At 44.6% G+C, this 26,927-nt stretch overlaps 1 protein-coding gene across 5 annotated transcripts in view; it reads left to right on the forward strand.

The window, feature by feature from the left end:
- Window positions 1–787: 787 nt before the first annotated feature.
- LRP1 (LDL receptor related protein 1) overlaps window positions 788–26,927 on the forward strand; it is a 317,944-nt gene continuing 291,804 nt past the window's right edge. For 4 of the 5 annotated variants that reach the window (XM_079967067.1, XM_079967069.1, XM_079967070.1 and 1 more), the window contains exon 1: window positions 789–1,501. In XM_079967067.1, coding sequence (XP_079823193.1) covers window positions 1,402–1,501 — 100 coding nt within the window. In that variant the 5' untranslated portion in view covers window positions 789–1,401. Of the gene's footprint in view, window positions 1,502–26,927 lie in introns of all 5 variants that reach the window. The other variant, XM_079967068.1, reaches the window with a different exon arrangement.

The raw sequence follows: 26,927 nt of genomic DNA on the forward strand, positions 1-26,927 counted from the left end.
CTCAGAAATGGGCACCTCGGATGCCTCACAGGTGGTCTCTTCCTCTGCAGTCCTTTGGCCACATTTGCTTCAAGGGTTTGGCTGAGAATTGAAATTGCATGCACGTGCCTTCGTTGCCAGAAGTGGCCTCCTGCCACGAGGACTTTTGCATTCGTCCGTCCCTTTTTGTCAGGGAGGCTGCGATGGGGCGGGATTGGGCTAGAAAGCGTATCTTCCTCACCCCGAGACCCGCAGGCAGGTATCCTGCTTTGAAACGTGCGAGGGGGCGGGAGGAGGGGCTGCATCCCCGCGCAAGGCCGCCAGCGGGCAGCCAGTCATTGCAAAAAGACCCTGGCGGACTGCGATGCATGCCCCCCTTTGTGCTCCTGCCGCCCGGAGCACCTTTGCTCCTTCCCGTAAATCCGAGGCCGCCCTTGGGGCATCCTCTGCCAGAAACTGCCGCTACGCGGAGGGCGAAGGCTTCGTCCCCACGTGCATCCTCCAAGCCCTTCTGCTTCCGCTGCCCCTCGCCATAGGACGATGGCTGCTCGGAGGATTAGGAAAGGAAGCCGGAGAGTCGGCAACCCCCGTTTCTCCCGTTCCAGGAGCAAGCACTGGGAAGCGCATGCGCCTCCGGGCCGCTGCCGCGTCGTCCCCGCTTGCCGCCCCCCCCGCCCGCCCGCCTTTCCATGGGAGCCCATGACGTCAGGCGGGCCGAAGGCGGCGCGAGCTCCATCAGGCGGCGGAGGCTCCTGGTGCGCCAGGCGGGCGGGCGGCGGGCAGCGGGCAGCGGGCAGGCGGCGGCGGCGGCAGTAGGCGCTGGAGCAGCTCGTGCATAAAGCGCAAGCGGGGCGGCCCGGGCTTCAGTGTGTGCATCCTCCCTCCCGCACCGCAAGCGGGGAAGGAGCTGCCGCTCTCCGTTTGCCTCTGGATCCAGAAGGACCCCTCTTTTCCCCTCCTTTCTTCTCGCCCGCCCCGCTCATTCCTGCTTCTTTCCCTCCATGCATCATTCCTGGGCGCCTCCGATGGTCGTTGCCATTACCTTGCCTCGCATCTAGTGCACCGGGGGCGGTGGGTTGCCGATTGCCCCCTCCTCCTCCTCCTCCTCCTTTTTCCTGCATGCAACCTCCCTTTCTCGCCAAGGAGGGCTGAACCCCCTCCTCTCTCCCCTCCCCAGCCTTTGCCGCTGCTGAGCTCTCTCATCTCCTGGGCTGGGAGGGAGAGAGGAGGAGGGAGAGGGGCTTTTCCTTGCGACCCCCCCCCCCCCGCTCTTCCTTCGGTGGATGTGGAAAGAATTGAAGACCCCTGGAAAGACAGGGTGAAGAAGGAGACCCAAGAAGAAAAGAAAGCGGTTATAGCTGCGAGTCTTCTGTGGACTGTCTAGAGCGCTGATCTTATTTTTTAATATATTTTTGCACAAGCATGCTGGCCCACAGGCTAGAAGTGATGATGGGGCCCTTGCTGCTTTTGCTAGGATTTTTGCACATACTCGTAGGTTTCGCCCCTATTTTTGCCCTTGAAGGTGAGTTTAAAACCTTTTCTCCCTCCTTTTCCTCTCTCCCATGCCTTCTGTCTTCTCTTGAGTTCTGTTTAAATGAATGAATGCCAGTCCTTATTACGTTGTCTGCTTGCAGTTATCTTCCTCAGTATAAACAATAACACCCTCCCCCCTTTTTGCAGTAAGGGTAGCTCTTCCCAAAACGGCAAGGGGTGGGTGGCTGGGTGGGGGAGATCGTTGCTCGTAAGAAATCAGCATATTGTTTGCAGTTTAGAACAAAGCTACATCTTTTAAAAAGCAGGGGCTGTGTGGAAGGGGGTGTTGCATATTTGGCATTCATCACTAGCCTAGCCTGCCCCCCACCCTCAGTGCCTGCAAAATTCTGCCTGTTGTATGTATTACTTTTCAGGAGACAATGGATGTCTGTGCATGAATATACAGGGATTGGAGTTTTGTATTATTTTTAAGGGGGTTGTGGTGAGACAAGGCTATAAAATTAAGACCCGCTTCTGTGAGATATATTTCTTAATGAATTCACTTCACAGTGTTGAATGGAGGTAACACAGGAATGTCACCACACACACACACACACACACAGCCAGTGTGCAGCTTTAAAACACAACTGGAGCAAAGCTGTGCTGAATAGAGTCATGTTTTCTCCAGATCCTCACATTCACTAGTTGTCTTTTTCAAAAACTGCACCTCCTAGTTTTACTGGCACATCCAGACCAGGGAATGCCAAGTAGTGGAAGTAGTTGCTTCATATTGAAGTCTTCTTCCATTTCCTTTCCTGTTTCAGTAAATAAATCATTTGTTCTGAGGTTTGCAGTGCCTCTGCATTTCCTTCAGCCTCTTCTGCTCCATTGTCATCTTAGGATATTTTCGCTTAAAGATCCTACCTCTGCTGGCAAGAGAGCTATAAAATGGGGAGTTGAAAATCCATCTGTGAGATGACACTGTGCTGTGTGTGTAAATGACAAATCGGTCAAGTATTCATATTTAATTGACTGTCCTGAAGATGTAGCTGAATGCCCTCTGATACAGTCGGTTAAACTGGAGACATCCAGGCAATTTAAATGTGATGGAATCTTGGCTGTAAAAAGCATCTGCTAAATCAGTCTTCCCTGCCACCCCCACTCCCCTCGATTCCCCTCCAAAGCCAAAAGGAGGAGAGGCTGCACTGCGCCCTGAGTGCATGACATAGCAGATACTGAAGACAGCAAGGTAGAGTTGAGAGCGGTACCATGTTCTCAAGCCAGTTTGGAAGAACAAAAATACAAGGACGGGGTGCTTTCCCCTGGGGGATCAGGGCAGGAACACAGAAAGGTGGTGCTTGGGGAGTGGCTAGTCAGTTGCAAAAAAAGAAAAAGCTGTGGATCACCAATGTGGCTTAGGAATGTGCTTATTTACTCTGCTGACATGGGGAATTTAAGCATGATGGGACAGAGAAGAGGCAAAGAGGCTGCCTGCCATGCTTTTAGCTGAAGTGGTAGCTGCAAACTGGAGGTTTCTGTGGCTTCATCTCCCCCCCCCCCCAGCAAAAAATGATGACAGATAACGAATTAACTTAGCTTTGCCAACCCCAAACCCTCTGCATCACATTTTTCACATATTATTCATGCATGTGTGTGTGTGTGTGTGTGAGAGAGAGAGAGAGAGAGAGAGAGAGATTGTCATTCTTGAAGGGCTTGGCATGACATTAGTTTCTTTTTTTTAAGCCTTCCTTCAAAATAGACTTGTTTTCTGGGATTTCTCACTAAGTTCTGTTGTGCAAGTCATAACTTTGGGTCTTTGGGGCTCTGGGTTTTTTTTTGGGGGGGGGTTGAGAGTTCCATTTTGGGGCCCTTCGGCTGCTACATTTAAAATGTGTGTGCCATGCTGGTGGTCTTCTCTGTACTGTTTACATGTAACATTTTGAAGTCATTTTGTGGTTTAGGCTCCCTAGATGTTATTCATGGCTATCTCTTCACTGAAGAGGAATTAGTGACTTCTGTAATGTGTAGGCACTGTGGACCAGTGGTTAGACACAACCGTTGGCACAACTAATGACAAACTTCAGTGCATCTTGTGACTGAGCCATAATTGAGCAATCTGTCATTACTGCGTAGATTCAGAACTAAGCAGTTTCTCCTTTGCAGTTCTCCATTTTGACAAGTCTCTCTGGATGGCATCCACTTTCTGGGCTTGATTTTGAACCAGGGCTAATGAAAAGCAGCTTAGCCCTGGAACTAGCCTCCCCTCCCTCGCCACTCTGGTGCAGGCCTGCAACATGCAAAGTAATAAGTGCTCCTTTGAGCATGTGCAGAGTGTGCTAGTTCCCTCTGAGTTATGTATCCCTGATACAGAGGGATTCTGAGAAATACCTGCTAGGAGTAGGATTCTGTACATGCTTGAGTTTTTTTGAGTAAGCACTGCATTAACCTAACACCCCCCTCCCCTTTTGCAGGACGGCTTTTCAAATAATGTAACTTCCACATTAGAACCTGCCTTCCCCAATCCTGAGCATGCCTCTTTATTTGTTTGGTCAGCTAGCATCTCTTTTGTACTTCTGATTCTACATGCCTTCAGGCCTTTTTAGTCCAGTCCTAACTCACCTCCAGTGTAGACATTTGCGTTGCAGTCACTTACATATCTGACCCATCATGACTCTCTTTAGTTTTCCAGACTTTGTGTCTCCCTTTAGTCACTGGGGGGTCCAGTACTTTACTGGTGTACCATTTTTCAGTTGTCTGTTTGCTTGGCTGTTTAGAAGCTGGGATAAGTAGGCTAAGTCATACTCTCAGTGGTCCCATTGAGATCAGTGGGTTTAAGTTACTCAAGTCTGTGGATTTTGACAGTGCACAAAATACCCCAGGCGTGTTTTGCAACTGGTGCTGGTCCAGGTGCAACCATGTGGAGATCTCTGGATGCCAGGTTGGCGAATGACATCTCCATCTGGCTGGCCCCTCCAGCTTTCTTCAGCAGGTAAGGAGAAGAGCATATTTATTGCATTTATATCCCACCTTTTCCTCCAAGGAGTACATGGTTCACCTCCCTCCTCAGTTAATCCTTACAACGACCATGTGAGGTACTTTAAGAGTCTGTGACTGGCCCAAGGTCACCAAGTGAGCTTCATGACTGAGTGGGGATTTGAACCCTGGCCTTCCAGGTCATAGTCCAACACTCTTAACCACTACACCACCCTGACTTCCTAGAGTACGTCTGCTATGGAACAGCTATATAAATTTAGTAGGCAAATAAATAAGGGGAAAGCAAAATGTCACTTAGAGAAGGCTTTGAAATATTTTCTTTGAAGCTTGAATTTGTTTTATCCTGGATTATTTTTTTTGATGTTTTAATGTGTTGTAAACTGCTTTGAGATTTTTTCTTCAAAATATAAAGCGGTATTGAAATGATGATGATGATGATGATGATGAATAAAGCTCCTCGCAAAAAAATAAAATAAAAAGGCGTCTAGACATTCTGTTGTGGTGAACGTAACCCAGGTTCAAGGTGCCTTTTGGTGATTAGCTTGTATATCTGAGTTTCTAACAATGTATTTTGGTGGATCTACTCAGACCAACATTGGGTATCACCTTCGGTGCAGTTTATTTCTGTGGCTGTGCAATGCTGGATATAGAATTGCTGGTTCTCTTAATGCACATGGAACATCTGTATCAGAATAAAGCAGAGCTTCCTGTAGCCAGACACAAAATATGTCCAATTATAGAGGGTGAACCTTAATTGAGATGGTCTGGAGTATAATGGGCAGCCACTGTGTGTCACAGGTGCGATAGGAAGCTGGGGGTGGGGAGCAGTGTTAGAACATGCCTGGATAGGAGCAGAAGAGCCTGCAGATGTGATATACACGAAGTATTCAGGGTCAAACTGACTGAGGGCTCATCCTTTTGTGCTGCATTTCTAGCCACAGACCTGGGCTTTAAAGCTCCATGTCTGAGTGGATTTTGTTTTTATCCTGGCACTTACCCCGGGGAAACCTTCATTTTACCACTCAATTGGAGCCCCTGGCAATCTGGTTTTCCACGGATTGCCATTTGCTCCGATTCAGTGGTAAAACATGGTTTTTCCCAGGGAAAGTGCCAGGACAAAAATGAAAACTCAGACACGGAGCTTTAAAGTGCAGACCAGTACCTGGAAAGCAGTGTGCGAAACTGAGCCCTCAGTTGCAGAGAACATGCTTAACATTCAGAAGCTCTCAAGTTTAGTTGCTGGTGTCTCCAGTTAAAAGGAGTCGGGTAGCAGGCATTGCTAAAGACCCGTCACCACAGGCAACCCAGTGGAGTCATTGGCAGCCAAAGCAGATGACACTACTGGGTAAGGTGGACCAATAACCTGTCTTGCCCTGGCCTATAGACCTGGTTACAGCATAAAAGTTGTACCCTGTACCCTGACTTACCTTTCTCATTCTGTGCAGCTGCTGCCTTCTTTCCAGATCCCCAAAGGCACACGCCTCCATTGTCTCCCAAGACAGACAGATGCCAACAACAGCAACAATACTAAATGTAGCACCACCCCAAGGCACAGATTGGCCAGCTGCATATGTTCTGTAGGGTACACCAGAGTAGCACCATTTCATTCTTTGGATTCAACCTGTGGCGCACACTCTCTATAAAGATCAGCTTTTATTGGTGCAGAGTTTTAGTCGGTGGTAGTATATATGAAAAACAAAATATGGGTGGGCAACCAAAACTTTTCAGAGAGGTTTGGCTAGGAGACGTTTGGTGGAACTAGAACCTACTTTGCAAAGTATGGCAACCAACCTCACAACAAAAGTTCAGGCTGAAGTTTCAGTGGCTGCGCCGTTGGAAAGCTCCACCCATGTGGTGCTACGGATAAGGAGTATAGTTCACGAGGAACTCCTCATGTGTTGAAACCAGTGTGGGAATGCTCCAAGCCCTTTTGTTTCTGTGTAGTTTATATAGGAGGAAAAAGATTAGACAACGTGCGAGAGAGGAATACCTTTGTAGGGGCAGCTAATTTGCTTTCCCTTCAGCTGATTCGAAAAACCATTACTGCTTTTTTTGTTTGTGGATTTTTTAAAAAATGTGGCACGTTGTAAGGAGATACCTTGCACTTTCTCAGATCAGCTGTTCATCCTGTCTGATGTTGCCTACCCTAGTAGACAGCAGCTGTCCAGCTCTCAGTCTGAGGTCTTTCCCCATTCTGATACTTGAGACCCTTTAACAGGGACTGAACCGGGGATTTCATGTATGCAAAGCACGTGCTCTACTTCTGAGCTCTTGCCCTCCTCCCCACATGTTATCCCCTTTGAAAATAGGTTGGTGCTTTCCATTGGCTTGTAGAATCTTGAAAGCGAGCAGCTAATAGCTTTCATTTCTCCCTTTCTGGCTCAGCTTTTATAATTGCCTTGTAGCCCATTCCTAAGTTATGCTCTGCCAGCATACAAATGCTTAGGATAGATCTACCACCAGTTGTGCAAGCACTGTGTCACAAGACACAACATTGTGCTATTGTCACTCAGGCATTATGCTGGCACCACTGGAGCAATTAGCAAAAGCGGTTTCATGCCTCCACCATTTCTTCAGACGTTTGTTGTAGAAACCTTTTTTTAAAAATGCAGTTTGAGATAGTCACAATTCAGTTGTGAATGTCAGAATTTCACAATTCTGCCTTTTCACCAAGCCTTCGAAATCTGTAAGACTAATCCTTAGCCCATTTAGTTCAGTGGGATTTACTTCTGAGTCGGTGCTCTTAGAATTTTGGCACATTATTGTTTAGGTATAACCCTAAGTGTATCAGTTGCATGTGAGTTACAATCCCAACATGGGAGTGACCATAGCTCAGTGGTAGAGCATCTGCTTGACATGCTCAGGTGGTCCTAGGGTTGATCCCTACCATCTCCAGTTAGGTGCCAGGTGATGTGAGGGCTCTGGAAAGCTGCTGTCAGTCGGATGGACCAATGGTTTGACTTGGTACACTTGTCAGGGACCTGTGATGGGGCTGTGGTTGGCTCCTGAGTGTACAATTAGTGTTGAACCCTCATTCGCCTCTGTGCAATTATTATGTGAAGTGGCCTTACAAGAGTATCTGATCTTGAGTCTTTTTCTGGGGTAATTATCCTCACATGGGTTTTATTTTGCATTGAACCCTTGAGTCTTTGTTTGCAGGCTGATTTATTTGTTGAACTATGGATTGCAAGACCTTGTTTTCTGCTCTGTGGTCTTTATCGCTACAGGCTCAAGAATGGAATTGCCCTTGAGTGGACGCCAGTAGGGAACGGGCCTTCTGAGAGCATTCTGGTCTGCTTTACTTTCTCCTGCTCTCTTGTTCTTCAGCTGAAGCATTGTAAACTAGTCTGGCTGCTGACTGCAACGGCTGCCGCCCAAACTCTTATATAACATGGGTGGGTAGGTGTGTGTGTGTGTGTGTGTGTGTGGTGGATTATTATATATGTGAGCTGAGTGATGTTATGGAGTGCTGCATGTTAGTACTTGTAAGTCTTCTGTGGCCCTGTCTCTATGTTGTATGATGCTGTAGCCTTGGCTGAAGGGACACTGGGAGGTGGGCCTAGTGAACCAAAGCTCTCACCCTGGTTGGTTGTATGCAGGGGCATTTTAACATATATAGTGGCAGGCAACTAGCAGCCTGGAGATTCAAGCTAGGCCCCAAAGTCTTTCTATCTGGGCCCTAGCAGAGGTCTTGTTCCCCAGGACACCCCTCTCCCCCTGCCACTCTCGTGTGCTTTTTAGGCACCACAGTAGTCTGGTTTACACAGATAGCAGATGCGGTGATACATTTGTTCCTGTCCTGTACCACTTGAGACCACAAGTGGGGGAGTTCAATGACTTAATATTCCACATATTCAAACAAACACACTTCTTGCACATAGAAATCAGATTTCAGACCAGAGGCCTCTTGCCTCACTTTTAACGTGTGTGGTAGGTGTTCTTTCTTTCTTTCTTTCTTTTGTGTTCAAACATGCTGTTTCCACCACAATCAGTAATGTAATCTGGGAACAGTAATGTAATCTGGGTATCTCACTCTTCATTGTTGTATCTACAAGATATGCTCTAGTCCAGGGGTAGTCAGCCTTTTTATACCTACCACCCACTAATGCCTCTTTCTTGATGGTAAAATTTCCTTACCGCCCCCCAGTGCTTGATGGAAGGAGGATTCAGCTTGTGCCATAGAACCCCCTCCCACCCACCCAGAATCCTGAAACGCCCACTGGTGGGCGGGAGGGACCAGGTTGACAACCCCTGGACTAGACTGTCAGAATTTATTTAATAAAATTGTATCTCACCCTTCCACCAAGGAATTCAGGGCAACTTACATTGTTTCCTCCATTGGTACTCTCAACAACCCTGTGAGGTTATCCAGGCTGAGAGGCAGAGAGGGAGGTGTCTGTCACAGTGAGCTTCATGGCTGAGTGAGGATCTGAATTCTGATCTCCCTAGTTATTGTCCAACACAAATACTCTCTTGCTGCCCAGTATTTACTCACTCACATGCATGACGCGTTTGAAGTTTTTCGTTTTTCTACTTTCAAGCATGATATAAATAAGATAAACGGTTGGTGGCTGTGGGAGATAGAGCTTCAGTTGCAGGTTGTGGTGGTGGGGAAAAGAGTAAAGGGCCATTTGCCTGTGTCACAGCTCCTGCAAGAGTGAGTCTGTGAGTGGAGCCAAGCTTCCTAGGCCTAGCTCAGGTCAAATTTTCCCTTTCTCCCATTTCTTATACATGCCCTTCTTAACCCAGGAGGACATGATAATCCCCTCCCAATTTTCTGAGTACTTGTTGATCAGTTCTTCCCTGATGGTGAGGACCAGATCCAAGATAGACGATCCCCTTGTATATAATTTATTATTATTACAGCTATTAGCCCATAAAATATGTACAAACATAAAAGCACAGAAGCATAAAAAAACAATACATCTAACAACAGAAGGGGAACACCACGATGCAAGGGTGGGTCATTGAGCAATGACGATCCCCTTGCAGCTTCTTCCACCTTCTGGGAGAAGAAAGTGTCAGTGAGGCAACAGAGGAATTTGTCGGACCTTACATTCTTGGCAGAGTTTGAGTTCCAACAGATATTGGAGAAATTGAAGTCTCCCATGACTACTATAGCTCTCCTTTTTGAATGTTTGGCAATCTGCTCTAGGAAAGCATCACCCAAGTCTTCAGCCTGGCTTGGCAGTCTTTAGCAGACCCCCACAGTAAGGTCTCTGTTTTTCTCTTTCCTACATTTTTTACCCATATACTCTCAGTCTGCTTCCCATGGTCCAGGTCATGAAACCTTGAAACTTGACATTTTCTCCCAATCCTGTTTTGGGAATAACTGTAACAGGCTTGCAAATAAAACAATGTTAGATGGGCAGACTCTTGTGATGCATCCATTATACCTCTGAATACCAGAGATGGTAATCTGGGGGGGGGGGGGCAGAGTGATGTTGTGCTCATGCCCTGCTTGTGGATATCCTGCCATCATTTGGTCAGCCACTGTGAGAACAGGATGTTGAACTAGATGGGCCATTGGCCTGATCCAGCTAAATACAGTTGCCATGTGAAATATATCTGCCAGGCTAGATTAGTTGTTGTGTGACTCCCATAATTTTAGCATTCAGACTTCAGCAAGCTTTACTTGGATGGGAAGAGGTATAAATGTTGATGCAAATTCACAACACCTCTTTAAAGGATAACTTGTCTAGCTTGTAGAATGCTATTATGGACTGAATGCCTTAAAACACCCACCCACCCTGTGTTTTATATTGTTATTTCTGAAGTGTATCATTAATTAATAAGAGTTGTTGACAGAATACACCCACTGGGGAAAAATATTTAGTGTTTATCCATGTGAGCTACCAATTCCAAGATTTTGACAACTATAGTCGAACTATAGTAGATGTTTATACCTGTACAGAAGGTAGGAAGAGAGACAGGAAGAATACTAGAGATCAGAAACAGTCGTATTCTTTCTGGAGAAGTGCCTGCCTATTGTCCTTTTCCTATCCTATATCTGAAAAAGATATTTTCGTGAGAGAGACCCAGACTGCAAATGTTGTACCCTTCGGAGGGAAATATTTAATAAGAAACCAAACAACTGATCACTTCATAGAATCATAGAGTTGGAAGGAACCTTGGAAATCATCTGATTCAATCCCTTGCTCAATGACAGGAATCTTTCAACTGCAGCTTCCCTGACAGATACCTTTGCTTAAGTACCTCCAGCAAAAGGGAGTTCTCCCCCCCCCCCCAGCTCCCCCCCCCCCCCCCCGCAGTCTGTTCCTCTGTGAAAACTGCTATTACCACTTGGAGGTGTCTCCTAATCCAGCATTCGCCAATTTGGTGACTTCCAACTGTTTTGGACTACATGTATTTTAGTCCAAAACAGCTAGACAGCACCAGGTTGGCCAATACTGTTCTAATATCTAGCCAAAACCTCCCACTTGGATTTTCTACCCATTATTCTAGTTTTGTCTTCTGGAGCAACAGAGGAACAAGTCTTCAGATATTTGAAGCCTGCTATCATTCTTTTTAATCTTCTCCAGGCTACAATATACCCACCTGCCTTCTAGTGGTACCCCCAAGTCTGCCTCTCCAGGCTGATTACCTCACACTGCCTAGTTGTAGGGTGTACCTGTACATGATCTCTTTAAATCGTAATAATAAAGATAGGGGGGGGGAATCAAAGAAGACCCTGGAATATCCATGGGGATGTGGCCTTGCATAGTTGCATGGGGAAATGTACATCTGAATATGTCCAGGGCACCAATATGCCATCTATTTTCTCTGTGATGCTTTGGCAAGGTAAAATGTCTTTTGATAGTGCAAACATAAGTCCTCTGTAATTCTCTGCAGAAACAACACTCTACATTTTTTTCGCATGTTGTGGAATACAGTTTGAATGCAACGATATGTTCATTGTGTGACAATCCCGCAAGAGTGAAAGTTAGTGTGACTGTATATAACTGCAGAATGTTGACACAGGAAAGAAACCAGGCAAATAATTAAAAAGGGTGGTAGTAACATGCCCTGCTTCGCTCTGCTCTTGGAAATCCTGGAAGGCTCCTAGGCTTTGGTGTAATCTGCTGAACTCTAATGCTTCCCTAGCCTTGGGGAATATTTGCACTGTAAACATATATATCAACCTTATGTCATTCTAATCCCCACTGCTTCCTCCAGGTAATCCAGAAGATTGCTGGTTGGGTGAAGATGCTGAATATTCTATATAATCGACCTTCCTCCCTAAATAATAACAGTAACAATAATATTGTGTATGCTGCTTACTACAAAAAACATCTCAAAACGACTTACATTTTTTAAAAAACTGCATACAAGTATCAAATTTAAAAAAGCATTAATAACTTAAAGTGCTCATCCTGCAAGAACATAAAAAGGGCACATCCTACCCCTTCCAACTAAAAGATAAACACAAATTGGGAGCAAAGTGCCTGGATGAATAGGAATGTCTTCACCCTGTCCCTGAAAGTTTATAGTGATGTCAATAGGCTCATCTCTCTGGGGAGAGCATTCCACATTTGGGAAGCCACTCTTGAGAAGTCCTGGTTTCATTTTTGATGCCCTCTGTAGCACCATCAATTTATGGGGTTCCCTGGGAAGAACCAGTTTTAAGTTTGTAGTTCAGTCTGTAAGAGCTCCTGATGCATGTTATTGCTCTGCTCTTGCTTGCTTCAGTGCACCCCCCCCCCCAATGAAATCTTTCACTAATTGAAAGCTGGCCTTCTTTTCCCTCATTGCAAAAGGCTGCTGGATTCCTGTGCTGCCTTAGATTCTCTTGAAGTAGGGTGAGCTGGGGTAGATCCAGTAGGCAAGCAGAGAGATTTCTCTCTCATGGAACAAAGGCCTCTTTTCTCATATAACAAAAATCAAATTGCCTTGAGAACACAAGAAGAGCCCTGCTTTCTCCCTAAGATGGCTGTTCTCTCTCTCACTCTCTTGCTCTCGGTTTGTGTGTGTCTGGAGTAAAAATTCCATCATATGCTGCACACACTTTTGCAGTCTAGCTTGTTACAGCCCAGACAGGCTTATTGTGGTGTCTACTTTGTTCAGGAGCTCTGGAGAACTATGTTGGTAGAAGTCCATCCTGGACTTGAACCCATCATCTCCTGAATCAGCCATCCATTGCCTCAACAATCACTACGTTCATCCTGCCAATTGAGATGCCTGTCCCAACCTAATTGCATTGTGCACTGTCAAAGGAACAGAACAACTTGTCCAAGAAAAAAAGAAAAAGACTCTCATGAGCAAATGGTTGTAAAAACTGAGTTCTTCCTCATCCCTGTCCTCTTTTGCACACTTGAAATTTCACCATTTCCCCCCTGACATTTGAGTAATAGCATTTTCATCACAGGAGGGGTTTGCAAAATCGTCTGAATTGCTTGCCATTTGCGTGTTTACCAGATGGAGATAAAGATTCCTAAACATTAGGAAAGTATTTCAATTGTTATATTGCAAGGGGGAAGGACATTTTTTGGTGAAATGCTGGCTGTATACTGAGGTGATCTTGTGTGACTCAGTCCTCACACAATCAGACCTCCTGCCCCATTGTCTTTTTGGAGGTCCAGTAGAAGCCCTTTGCAATGGTATCATCCATTCCAACTTTTTATCACCAGAATACTTGGAGCAGGGTTTCCCTCTTGCGCAGAAACATGGTCCCCTAATCTCAGTTGGGCCCCAGTAGAGTAGTGAAATCAAAGGAGGCTAAGAGATTGATTATGGCAGGCGGTCCCCAACTTTTCCTAATCAGAGAGCACATATGGAAGTTTAAGAGACTGGTGAAATTTAAGAGGCTGGTTTAAGAGACCATTTCACAGAAAGAAAAATTGGTGATTACCACCCTTCACAGCAACACACCTTCACATACCCTGAAGCAAGTAATATACAGTTAACAACAACAGAAAGGCAGACCACAGCATCCCACTCACTCACCAGAAAATTATGATTGTTACCAAAGTTTGTTTCCTTCCACCTGGTTGATGAACTACTAATGCTGAATAGAAGTGTGCAAGTCAGGGGAGCCAAACTTTTAAGGCACATTTAGGCTTCCCATATGTCAGGAAAATTCCTGACATGTCCTGATTTTTGGGTGTAAAAATGGTGTCGGAGGAATTTTGTCAAATTGGCAAAATGTCAGGAAAAACCCGGATGTATGGCAACGCAATGGAAAAAGCAGCAGAAACAGCTCCAAAGAGCTTTAAATCACTATTTTTGGGCTCAACAAATTTGGGGTCTTCCTAAGAACAACTTTGTGGGCTCAACAACTTTATGGGTGTCAGGAAATTTACCATTTGAAGTATGGCAACCCTAGGCACATTAATAATAATAATAATAAAAATATTATTTATACCCCACCCATCTGGCTGGGTTCCCCCAACTACTCTGGATGGTTTCCAACAGAATATTAAAAACACGATAAAACACCAAACATTAAAAACTTCCCCAAACAGGGCTGCCTTCAGATGTCTTCTAAAAGTTAGATAGTTGTTTGTTTCCTTGACATCTGGAGGCAGGGTGTTCCACAGGACGGGTGCCCCTACCGAGAAGGCCCTTTGCCTGGTTCCCTGTAACCTCACTTCTCACCGTGAGGGAACTGCCAGAAGGCCCTTGGATTGAGATTGAGATTTTTGAGTGAGTGCTATGGCTGCTGCTGCTGTGTCCCTTCTCCCTTAGATGAGGCCCTCCATCTAAGGGTGTGTGAGCAAGCACACACACTTTGCTTTTCTAAGGATTCTGAGTAAAATAATTTGAGGTTTGATTAGTACATAGAGATGAAAGAGGGAGTGAGCAGCAGCATCACTTTTCAAATTTCCTTCTTCAGTTCTGTGTACCTTTCAAGGAACGAAAGGCAGCCATCATCACCACCTCAAGTGGGCAGGGATTGTGGAAGTGGGAGGCTTTGTGGGCACCATGGCAAGGCCCCAAGGGTGCCATGTAAACTATCTTATTACACATTGATCCAGGCAGGCATGCAGGCAAGTGAGTTGGTAGGCTGGTTGTTGGTGGGTTAGTGTCATGAAAGAATCTGGAAGCAGGATTTCTTTGAAACAGCCGTGCATTGTTAGATACAAATTTCCTTGGATCTTTGGATGGGTGTTCTTTCGCTAGTAACATGGCAAGTGTCCTTAAATTTAAGCAACAGAAGTAGTCTTAAGACCTTTCCATCTGAGCTTGTGTTTTGTGGCTAGGTTTTAAGCAGATATGGAATTACTGTAGTTCAGTAGATTTTTATAGTTTTTTGGGGGAAGGAGGAACCACAAACCTCTGTCCTAAAGTTTTGATAACCCACAAATAGCCTTTGGTGGAGATAAATGTTTCTGGGCAAAAATAAATGCACTAAAATTAGGGGAGACAAGATGCTGCTGACAGGAAAACAGTCCTGTATTGATGAGCACAAGGGAAGTAGCTATGCTAATAAATAGCTTCCTTCTGTATCTCCCATGTGGGAAGGAGAGTCTCTGAAAAGTCACTTTCTTACAACAATATGAGAGATCAATCTGTCCACTATCCTTCTGCTGCTCACTGGTTCAAATGACATCCTGTTTATCTTAATATTTCCTGTGGGATCCTGGAGTCTCAAAAGAGTTCAGCGCTTTGGGGGTAAGAAGGGGAGTGGGAAATGAAACAAGGAATTTGAAGAGTGCATGGAAATTTAAAAAATTGGTTTTCCTTTGCAAGTCTTCCCCTTTTTACTTTTAGTTGCAAAATAAAATGCTAAAGGGCCACCTTTCTTTCTTTCTTTCTTTTTTATTTATTTATTTATTTATTTATTTATTTATTTATTTATTTATTTATTTTCATTTCTATACCACATGACACTGGATTTTGATGTTACTTTTCTGTTCCAGGCCATTGCTAAACGATTAGCTTCTAAATTACAGGGTGTATCACACATCACAGGAGCAACTTGAGTGAGATGTGTGTCAGGGCTTTTCCCACTTTTTCCCAGTAGGTGTGAAGAATCTGAACTGAATGAGTCAAGAAATGACTGCTGTGGCAGAGATACTGTATTTCCCCCGTGCTCAAAATGCAATATTTGGTTTTTGGGAAAATGTGATTCTTCCCCTGTCAGTTGCTTTTTCACAAATTAATATATGCCTATAAGAACCTAGCCTGTGTACTTATAAATATTTATATTAATCGTTTGTTGAATGGCTTGCCAACAATATAAAAAGTATGAATATAAATTAAGTTTTAGTAACAAGATTTCCCTTTCTGGTTGCTTAGAGGCAGTTCTTAACTTGCTGCAGGCAAGTAACTAATTACAAGCCCAATTTAACTGACTTTCTTTAAAGCAGAAGTGGGCAGAATGTAGATCTGGATATCCAGCAGAACTCTGGTTGTTTTGCAGTAGATCAGCAAGAATGTCATATTCCCAGTTGATCAGCTATAGTAGCGACAAAAGTAACCCCCCACCCTACGAAATATACTGCTAAAATTTAGAAAGCTTATGCTGATCAGGAATGCATTTTCTTGTGTGTGGAATGCTTGTGAGCTCCTTTCAGTTCTGGTAGCCAGAACAAAGTCCTGTGCACAGAATTCTTTAATTCTTTACTCTATCAGTAATGGATCTTGGGCTTCTAGCAGAAACCCATAGTAGGTCCAGCAAGCTGTAAGTCTGCCTATCCCTGCTTTAATGGACCTTAAGAGCCTTGAAGACTTTTAAATCAACTCCACTCTTCTCCTCAATTGGATTTAGCATTGGCGTTAAATCATGGCTGGCTTATGTATGTGAATAACCTTACATATGAAATGAGCAAGCTGTCTCTATTTCTCTTTTTAAAAATGTTTTGCAAAAATGGTAACCTTACAGTTTTGGTGAAAAATAAGACGTATGGAGTGGAAAGACAACACACCAAAATAACAGGGATGGGGAAGTGAGGAATCTTTTTTGGCTAATTGGGAATTGCATCTGGAAGCAAATCCACAAATTGCATTTGCAGCCAGAGTGTGTGGCATGCGTCTGCTCATGTGGGTGCTAAAATGAGGAATTAAAGCATTTGTTTTAGGAACATAGGAAGCAGTGTGTGCAGCATTGTCTACACTGACTCTAGGACTTCAGACAGAAGTCTTTCCCAGGGCTACCTAGAGATATTGGTGATTGAACGCAAGACCTTCTGCCTGCCTGAGATATGTCTCTTTCCAAATTCTTGATGTGGAAACTTTTCTAACCAGTTCTACCAGGACACGCATACAGAGTGAAGAGAATAATTGACAATTCATACCCCTCACCCTGAATATAAAACTCTTTTCAGGAAGGAAGGAAGGAATTGAGAATGGACAAACTTTTTTCATTTCTACCTACTCCCCAAATCCTGGTTAACATTAATGTGATCTTCATTGCGTTCCCTTCGAGTAACCAGAGAGAGGCATGTCTTCTTAGCCTCATTTTGCTTCAGTTTTCTCCAGAAGCACTTCCACTGGAGTCAGAGTTGGGTGAAACATTCTCCACCCCGCCCCATCATTTTTCTAAAAAAATAAAATCGAGCACTATTTTCCAGCCTTCAAAGCTTGAGCCTTGGTGCCCTGTCATAAGCCAATACATGTTACCAGCTGTGCAAAAACAGAGCTCCACCCTAACAGGAATGCGATTTTGGCTTGTCTCTCCACATGTTCTTCCCTTCCCAGCTCTCTCTTTTTTATGAAGTGTTTTCCTGTGATGAGGGATATCTCTTTCTTCTTCTTCTCTCATTTAGCTATCCTGACCTTTTTGCTTGTCTCACAGCCTGCCCTGATTTGCAAGGACAGTACAGTGGTACCTCGGGTTACATACGCTTCAGGTTACATACACTTTAGGTTACAGACTCTGCTAACCCAGAAATAGGACCTTGGGTTAAGAACTTTGCTTCAGGATGAGAACAGAAATTGTGCTCCGGTGGCGCGGCGGCAGTGGGAGGCCCCATTAGCTAAAGTGGTGCTTCAGGTTAAGAACAGTTTCAGGTTAAGAACGGACCTCCGGAACGAATTAAGTACTTAACCCGAGGTACCACTGTAGTAGCATTTTGGTTGCTAGAGTTCGTGGTCATTGTTACCTAGTCTGTGCCAAAGTAAAAAACAGCTACGCACGGTCACCCTACTTTCCCATTCCCCCTCAGCTTGTCACGTGGACCTGCTGTAGATGTCATCTGGTCACTGGACTGGGCAGTCTGAAGTTTCCCTATGTGTGTGCTTATCCCTGTGTGCGTATCACTGTACACTCATTCCTTCCAGGAGGTTTACATCATACACGAGTGACCAAGCAGTATCTTAACAGTTTTTTGAGGGGGTTTTCTGCTTTAGGGATCAGGCCATACATCAGATAAGCATTGCCCAGGGTGATGATTAAAACAGATTCAAATTACTGATGCCTCCCCAACATGCACATTTTTGCCTTAAGCTTTAGTTGACAATTCCCTGTGAGTAGCATCTGTGGTTTAAAGCAGGAATGGCCAACTGCTATAGAATGTGGAGCCACTCCATTCTCTGGAGAGTAGACTTGGAGCTGGATCCTCCGCTGAAATGGAAAACCTTCACCAACACACAGTGCAGCCAAAGGGAGATGGCAACAAAATATAGATCAGGGATTGTCAGGGCATTCTATTAACCATTTGAAGTTTCTTTTTCAGTCAACAGAGTCACCTAGAAAGTCTTCCAGAATCTTCTTTCTTGGTTTGGCTCATCTGTTGGTGAATTTCCATGTAGGAGTAAATACCTCACCATTCCAGTTCTGCTTAAAATATTTATTGAAGAATTAACATTACAGATTATACAACTACTGTCTTAAGGAAAATAAAGTAAAACTATGTACTGATAGTTATTCATCCTCTCTGTTCTTCAGCCGCTCTTCTCTCCTTCAGAGCACGTCTAATAAAGAAGTCGGTTGCTAAGGAGACCTTGTTGCTGGGAGAAAACATGTTGCTAAGGGCAAAACCATGCAATGATCATTTCAAATTGATTTTTAGATTACACTAACATTGGATGGGGAATCTGTGGCCTTCCAGATGTTGTTGGCTCATATTCCCATCATCCCTAACCACTGGCTAGACTGGCTGGGGCAGATGGGAGTTGGCATCCAGCAACATCTGGAGAGTCAAGGGTTTAGCATGCCTGGTGTAGAGTATCTTGGCCTATTAAAATTTGAAATCATCCTGATATGAGTGAGCTAGCAGTAAATCACACCGTGCAAGCAGGAGTTAACTTTTTATTAGCAAGAACATGATCTGCAGAGTGTCAGGCCTAATGAGCACAGCAGCTCATCCCTGGTAGGTTTTGCCCCATGCATCATTGCCAAAACTGAAAGCCACCCCCCCCCCCCTAGCTAAGCTCCTGGGTTTTCCCCAAGCAAGCGGAGCCTGCATGAAGCCAACCTCTTCTTTACCCTTTTCATGCCTCTTCTGGTTCCGGGAGATGGGGAGGAGAGCTTGTCGCAGCTGGAGGGGGAGATGCCTGTGACTCTCCCTCTCCCTCCTCCACTCGCCTGCCTCAGCTTCTGCCTCTGATTCTGGACTTCTCTCTGCCACACACTCTCCCAGCTCACTAAGCCCGGTTACCTCTTCAGCTTCTGACACCTCCTCTTCCTTTTCCTCTCCCTCTGATCACTTATTGTTGTTCCACAACCACTCTCAGGGCTGTGAGCCATCCTCCCCAGCTGGTTCTTCCCATCATTCCTCTGCATCCAACCAGTCCCTGGCACATCCTACCCTTTCTCAGGCAGGTGGGGAGCAGATACCCCTACCACAGCTAAAATTGCTCCTGGAGCCAAATCTGGTGTGTGGGGTGCCTATTGGCCATCCCTCAACCTTGGGTCCCTATGTGTTCTTGCACTACAACTCCCATTATCCTTGACCACTAGCCAGGTTGGCTAGGAATGATGTGAGTTGTAGTCTATCCACATCTAGGGATGCAAGTTTGAGAAAGGCTGGCTTTGATCCTTTACAGTCTATCAGTCTAAAATGTGATGGATGCCTGTTGTTTACTCTCCCAGGGTTTATCTTGTCAATTGTCACACTCTTTCCTCAGACCACCCAACCAGGCACTCTTGTCTTGGGACATGGGTGAATGGTTGCCATTCTCAGTCACGTGCCCTGTGGAAGAACCATCTGGTTGTTCATAGTAGCCCCTTCCTGGGTTGGATTGTATGCCTGAATGATGGAAATAAATAATTATTTTACAGTTTTCACTGCTGAATGCCCTATTGTGTCTTCGTTTAGAAGACATAAGAACACTTGGCTACTGTAACCCAAAGACTGTTGAAACAACATAGGAACTGTGCCGACAATACCTAGTAGGCATTCTGGGCTTGGAATGGCCATCTCTGTATTTTTTAACAGGGATGGCTAACCTGTGGTGTGCAATTTTCCCCTCAATTAGTCCCCCCCCCCCCGCTTCCATGCTATGGAGGCTACCACCAAACAGTCCAGCTTCAAAACTTATCCTTCAAACAGTAGGTTCAGATAATCAGTTCCACCTCCGTTATTGCTATAACCAAAGTACTGATAATGTGGTGGTAGTAGTGACATATTCATGCAAATTTAAAGCAGTTTCAATTTTAAAGCATCATTTTTAATTTCCAAAGAATTCCAGGAACCATAGAGTTTTTTAAAGAAAAGTATTTTAATCACTGAAATCCCTGTCTGGGTAGTCATGATGGTTATGCTGACTTCCTTCTTCAGTATGGGCGTACACCCTAAGGGGTGATTTCACAGCTGTCATGTTTTGGACAAGCTCCAGGCTGGGCCCTAATTCTGCTGGATTCTCAACATTCAGTGGCTGCAGAAGTCATCATGCCTTGGATGGTGCTGAGAAAAGGTTTTCTCGGTCCATTCTGAGACTTTCTGCAATATCATGTTCCTGCCATGCAGGCTCTGTGTGGTTCAGCCTGCTTTGCTTGCACCAGAAGAAAGCACTTTGGTGTCCTTGTAGAGCATGAGAGAGAGAGAGATACTTTTTTGTTTTTGACTGGTATGAATTATGCTGTTTCTGTCTTGTCTAACATCTTTTCTGTGCTTGGTCTCCTCCTAGGCTGGGCATGGGGAACCTTTGGTCCTCCTTTTTTTGCTGAACTCTAACTTCCATCAGCCCCAGCAAGCATGGGCCAAAGATGACGTGAATTGTAGTTCAGTGACACCTGAAGGGCCAAAGGCTTATAACACCTATTCTAGGCCCTGCAGTCACAGGTGGGGAGAGTGCTCTCATGCTTGGGTCCTGCTCAAGGGTTTTCCAAAGGCATCTGGGTATTCTGTTGTTATGTTCATCAAACAACCCAAAGCAGTGGGACAACATTGTGGGGTGGATGTGCCTCCTCCCTGAGAAGTCTGGAGGGTGGCAACATGATAATGATAATATGAAGAGACATAGAAGAAGGCAGATCATCTTCAACAACTCTGGAAAAGTAAGAGCTATGCTTCTAGAGTTGGAATTACTAACAAGATCTCATGTTCAGTAGTGACTATTATTTTAAATCACTTGCATGTCTTTTGTTAAATGGTAGCATTCTGTTTTTGATTTAACCCTTCTGTACTTGTGGGTCCAGTGCTATAGTCAGTATCAAAACACAGGGCAGCAAGGGAAAGCGGTGTCACCATCACTCAGGCGAGAGGAGATTCTCTCCCACCCCATGACACGTCCACATAATAAGCAAGAGTATCTGCTGTGATCGGGAAGGAGGAGTGTGCTTTATTCCACTCGCTTCTCATTGGCTGAGAGAAGGAAAGGGGCTGGCTCTTGGAAGAAGACTCTCTCCTACGCGATGTGGGCCAGAAGAGAGTTGAGCATTCTACACACATACAAAAAACGTTCTGAAAATGCTTTTTTAAAAAGCGTTTTTAAAAATACATTGAATCTTCCATGGGCTCATCATCGCTATCTAGTGTCACATTGTATATTGCACTTAAAACACACTTAAAACGTTTTATTTTCAGCTGTATAGCAGAGTCCTATGTCTCCTGGCAATAGCCCAACATCTGCCTTGCTTTGGGCTGCATACAACTTATGTCTTACTCAGAGCAGAGCTTTTCAAATTAGTGATTTCCATTAATCATTACATTAATTTAAATGAGACTACTTTGAGACTTGTGAGTCTACTTTGGATACAACCCAGTGTCTTGTGTCTCACCACTTTTTAAAAAAGGGATATAATGCTGAGTATATAAATTTTCAATTTTTAAAATGATTTGAATTAACAAGCCAAATGAGCAACCTCTGCACCTGGCCAAGTCCTCTTGTGCCTTCTAGGGTTTTTTGTTTCAGCCGTGCTGTTCTTCTCTGGTGTCATATGGCCAGGGGCGCCGACTTATAAAAAATATTGGGGGGGCCCAAGACCTCCAAACCGCTGCTGCTGGGGGAACGAAAGGGGCGAGCCCCGGGCTGCCCCGACCTTAAGTGAACCTGTGAGGGCCCGCCCTTTGCGGCAGCAGATTGGCTGCAGCCATGGGCGGTGAATATTAATGAGCTAGGGGGAATCCCCGCTTCTCGCGGGGCTGACGCCAGCCCCGCGAGATTGTTGATGGGTCGAGAGCCCACAACCCCACCCCCTCTCTAGATCGGGAGTGGCTTTGTTTTTCTTAAATTATTGGGGGGGGCGGAGCCCCCCCCAAATGAATTTTTGAGGGGGCTCGGGCCCCCTCAGGCCCCATGGAGTCGGCGCCTATGCATATGGCCCTTGTTTTATAGCCACACTCTAGTATCATAGTGGAATCCTGTCATTCCACTTTCTTGTAGCATACTGCTCCTTGTGATGTGGAGCCTGGACCTGGAATCTGCTTTCTTGCTGCTCTGAGAATACACTCCTTTCTCTTGGGTGAAAGAAGCATTTATTTCAACAGACATATATATATTTTGGGGGGAGTAGTATTTCTGTCTGATCTCAAAGGTTCCAGAGAGACAGCAGCAGTAAAACCATATTTCTTTCATTTGCTGTTTCACAGAAAACATGGGTGTATTTAAATCTCTGTCCTCTGCAATATGTGTGAGCTGCTGTAGGGTGCTTGACATACCCTTCAGTCTGCAGAGACAGCATAAATTGCACATATGCTGCTAAACATGAAAGGCATGCCAGGATGAAGCTGTTTATTTGCCCTCTTCTACTTAGGCTTTTTCCATTCCTGCCGTCTAAAACGGCTGTCCAAGCCCTGATGGGAAATAGGGGGAAAGAAATCCAGGGAAGAAGGAAATTAAGATTTCTTTAGTCTGGGGATGATTGTCAGGCAGTCTGTAGGTCAGTTCCAGTGGTTACCGGCACTTTATCAGGCCTCCATATTCCTGCAGCTGGAGGAAACGTGGTGAATGGAGGATCACTTCCCAGGCCGCACTGTTTCTGTGGGTTCTGCCTCCCTTTCCAAGCTGGGGATGTTTGGATTTGGCAGGGGCATTGTCAGCAGACTGGAGTCTGAAAGATTCCTGGCTCTTACAATTGCCTGGTCAAATTCTTAGTTTGATTCTGTTTTAGCTAGGTGGGATTTTTAAGAGGTGGGATTTTTTTGCATCCTCAGCTAGATGATCACAGTCCTCATTCTTTCTTTTCTTGTACCGTGTCTCCTCTTCAGTTCCAAACAGTCATTCTTAACTGGTCCTATGGTGGAGTTTTGCTCCCTCTTGACTTTATGTATCAAATCTCACAGCAATCTCATTTTTTGAGTGGGCATCTGTTTTGAGAGTTCTGTTGCTAAATAGTTCCCCTCCCCCTTGCAATCTCCTACTGCTTGCATCAGAGTTGTACCTTTGCAAGGCATTTAACTTTGTGCATTCTGCCGTTTATTATTTTTAACACCAGCAGCAACCCTCCATCCTCCTCTAAAAATTCTGCTTGCCATAATTTGGCTGCTTTGTTGGGAGAGGAGTTTAATTCCCACCCCCTACAATTTGGTAAAAGCTGAATACATAATTATTTACAGACCAAGTTTATGGTTCTTGTTTTTCCTGTTGATTTGCCTTTTTCAGCTACTTACACCTAATACCACTTTGGCAGAGCACACTGTGCAACAGCAAATACTTTCTGCATTACAGCTAAGCTAAAAATTCTTGTTTTTGTCCTGTTTGCCTTTAAAGAAAAGTGGGGCAGGATGAAACTGCTTTCTAGAGCTGTTCTGCTGAGTCTTGCTTCAGTGCATAAGGAACTATTTTCCAGTGTTCCTGGCTGCCATAAATGCTCAATATAGAATTGAATAGAATAGAATTTTACTTATTTTTTTTGCCAAAGAAGTTAACAATAGTAACAGACAAGTTGCAGTCTTGCAAACTCTTGAATCCTTTCCTAACTTCAAATCAGTAGTGTTACTCACAACCTTAAAAACTGCTTAAGAGTACAATCCTGTGGCTTTCTACTTAGAAACAAGTCTCACTGAGTACAATGGGGCTTGCCCCTAGATAAGTGTCTATAGGTTGCAGGGCTAAGACTTTCTAACATAGAAAGCAGAAAGCAGAGCTTTAATTTGGTTCAGGGATGTGTGCATCACTTCACATCGAAAGGGGAAGTTAATTGAGTTTAAACTTGACTTTTCCAGACAAATCAATTAATGCAGCTAAATGATGTCACTATGCCAAAATTAAACAAAAGTGACAAGTTCTAAACCTAATTATTGTTGATGCTATCGGATGAGAATTGTTACAGTTCTCACATACATATTATGGTATGGTGACTATTAACTTAAAATACAACTTTCTTGTGTAAATAGGTGTCAGATAACAACTATCCCTAGGTGTAGGTGTCCCCTGGATCTGAGATGGGGAATCCATGGCCTTCCATTTGTTATTGGATTTCAACTCCCATCAGCCTCAGCCAATCTGGTCAGTGATCAACTGTTCTATGAATGCTAAAGGACTGACCACGTTGACCATACATTTTTCTTGAATGCCATAGTGAAACAACAGAACCATTGTATTGTTTATTTTTTATTGTTTATAGATCACCTCTTAGGACAGAGCCCTTCCAAGGTAACTTTCAACAATCTAGAACAATATTTAAGATGGAGCCAATTTAAAATCAGAAAGCACATTCACTGATAAATGACAGAATAATTAGGACCATAGGAAGCTGTCTTATACTGAGTCAGACCATTGGTCTAACTGTATTGTCTATACAGTGGTACCTCAGGTTAAGTACTTAATTGGTTCAGGAAGTCCGTTCTTAACCTGAAGCGTTCTTAACCAGAAGCGCACTTTCCCATTGAAAGTAATGGAAAAGTGGATTGATCTGTTCCAGACGATGAAAAACACCCCCTAAAACAGCAATTCAACATGAATTTAACTGTCTAATAAGAACATTGATCCATAAAATGAAGGCAATAATCAATATACTGTACTATAAAATAAATAAGACAGTACTGTAGATGAAAAAAATAACTTTTATTTTTTTCTTACATGCACTGATGATTGTTTGGATGGGGGGCTTTTACCCATTTTTGCAGTCACACAGTCAACCAATAGCTGAACCCCAAACCCCACACAATCCCTAAAACAATGTCAGAAGGCAGAGTCCCCCAGAAGTCCCCCAAATGAAGGAGCAAAGCAGAGGCAAAGGCACAGGGCAGACACACATAAACAAATCCCCAAATCCCTTGCAGAATCCCAAAATTTTACACTCCCCCCCTCCCACAGGGTAGGTGGGCTTACCTGGCTAGGTGCCACCCATCTTGCTACAGCTGGGGATAGGGCAAGGGTTGGTCAAGGGCTTGTCAGCCCAGGCTCACCTTTGTTTTCTTAACAGCTTCACTGCTCTTGGTCTTTGTTAAGGAAGTGTTCCTTACATAGCTTTGGGGCTGGGATGCGACCTGCTGGGCATCCTGCGGATGTCGGGGCCTGGCTCCAGGCAGTTGTGAAGCCTTGGAGAGCTCTTGCGGTTGGAGCCCAGTTGCAGAGCCTCCACAGGCCCCATGGATGTCCGGGCTTGGCTCTGGCCAGCAGCGACGCCTCCAAGAGCTTGGAACACTCACTTCCGGGTTAAAACTGTTGATAACCCAAAAAAATTTAACCCAAGGCATTAGTAACCAGAGGTACCACTGTGCCAGCCTTTATCATCCTTGGGTTCCCAGGTACTTTTGAACTACAATTCCCACCATCCCTGACCTCTACCCTTGCTGTCTAGGAATGATGGGACTTGTAGTTCAACAAAATCTGGGTTGGGAATTGTTGAGAAAGGCTGGTCTGTACTGACTGTCAGTAGTTCTCCAGGGTTTCAGACAGGAGATATTCCTGGCTCTACGTGGAGATGCCATGGAAAGAACCTGAGACCATCTGCATGCAAAGTGGATGCTCTACTGCTGATCCACAGCCATTGACGGGTCCTAATTATAACAGTAACCAGTAAAAGACATTGAAACACTCAGCTCAGTGTTGACTATTAAGTATGTATGTGGGATTGCTCACTGTGAAAGTACTGAGGCTGTGATAAGCTATTCTTTAATATTCCTGAGAATTATGTAGGTTGATGCTGCAGTGTTCAAAATGGTTCTTGTCATGCAAAGCTGGTGTTTTTGCTTCTTTGGGGGGGGGGGGAAGGGGGAGAACTGGCTTGAATGTTCTCTAGAGCAGGTGTGGGGAACCTCTGGCCCTCCCTGAGGAGCTGTGCATATTTTGCAGATTGAGCCAGACCCATTCTTCGGTGTGCCAAGCAGATGAGCACAATTAGCAATACCCCCCTTTTTTTGTATACAACCCCAGATCAAAACAAGTCTGGCAATTCCAGCAAGTGGAGAAGTCAACTTCAGTCAAAAGGACTGACTTGAGAAGTCACAGTTTCCTTTTCGGAAGCTGTAGATGGAAGCTTCTGTAGAAAATGCTGGATAGTAGCAGCCCAGTTTTGCTGCTCTGTGCTTGACTCCAGCTCCCTTGTTTTATTATGGCCTGCTAGGAAAATTGTTGTTTTAACGTGTCGAATAGCTCTTTGAAGCCCATCAATCTAGTCCATTTACTTAATTCCATGCAGGGCTTTGTTCCCTGAGCGCTGTTTTAGACATCTGAGATTGGCTTAGTGAATAACGAGTTTGGATAATGGATTTGAACAGCAGCTTATTGTGTCTGGTGGAACAGTCAAACAAGTGTATCTTTTTGCCTCTTTTCATTTGGTGGCAAGTGGGCTTGTGCCAAGAACAGTTGTAGCGTTCTACCTGTTAACAAATCCCTCTTAGGGTTACTGGTGCCTAATGAAGCTGTGCTGATTATAATGATGAATAAATCAAAGCCAGGATTTATCTTCCCTTACCACACCCCATGGCCCATTTTGTTTTAGTTTAGGTTCTCAGGCATTTTACAGCATTGAGGCTGTAAAATGTATTAGACTTCCAGAGAAGGCAGTTTCTTAGTGCTTTGGGGGGAAAGTGCCTGGTTCTGTGATTGTCCAACAAACAAACAGACAGACAGACACCCCACAGATTCAGGGTTACTGTGAGGAAGGGATGAAATGGAAGTGTGAGAGAGCTTTTTGCCCAGTTGAGAAGCTTCAGCTATCCAAGCTTGGATGACATGCAAAGGCTTTTTCCGTTTTCCTGACTAATAAT

The sequence above is a fragment of the Podarcis cretensis genome (assembly GCF_951804945.1).
Source record: "Podarcis cretensis genome assembly, chromosome: 2".
NCBI lineage: Eukaryota > Metazoa > Chordata > Lepidosauria > Squamata > Lacertidae > Podarcis > Podarcis cretensis.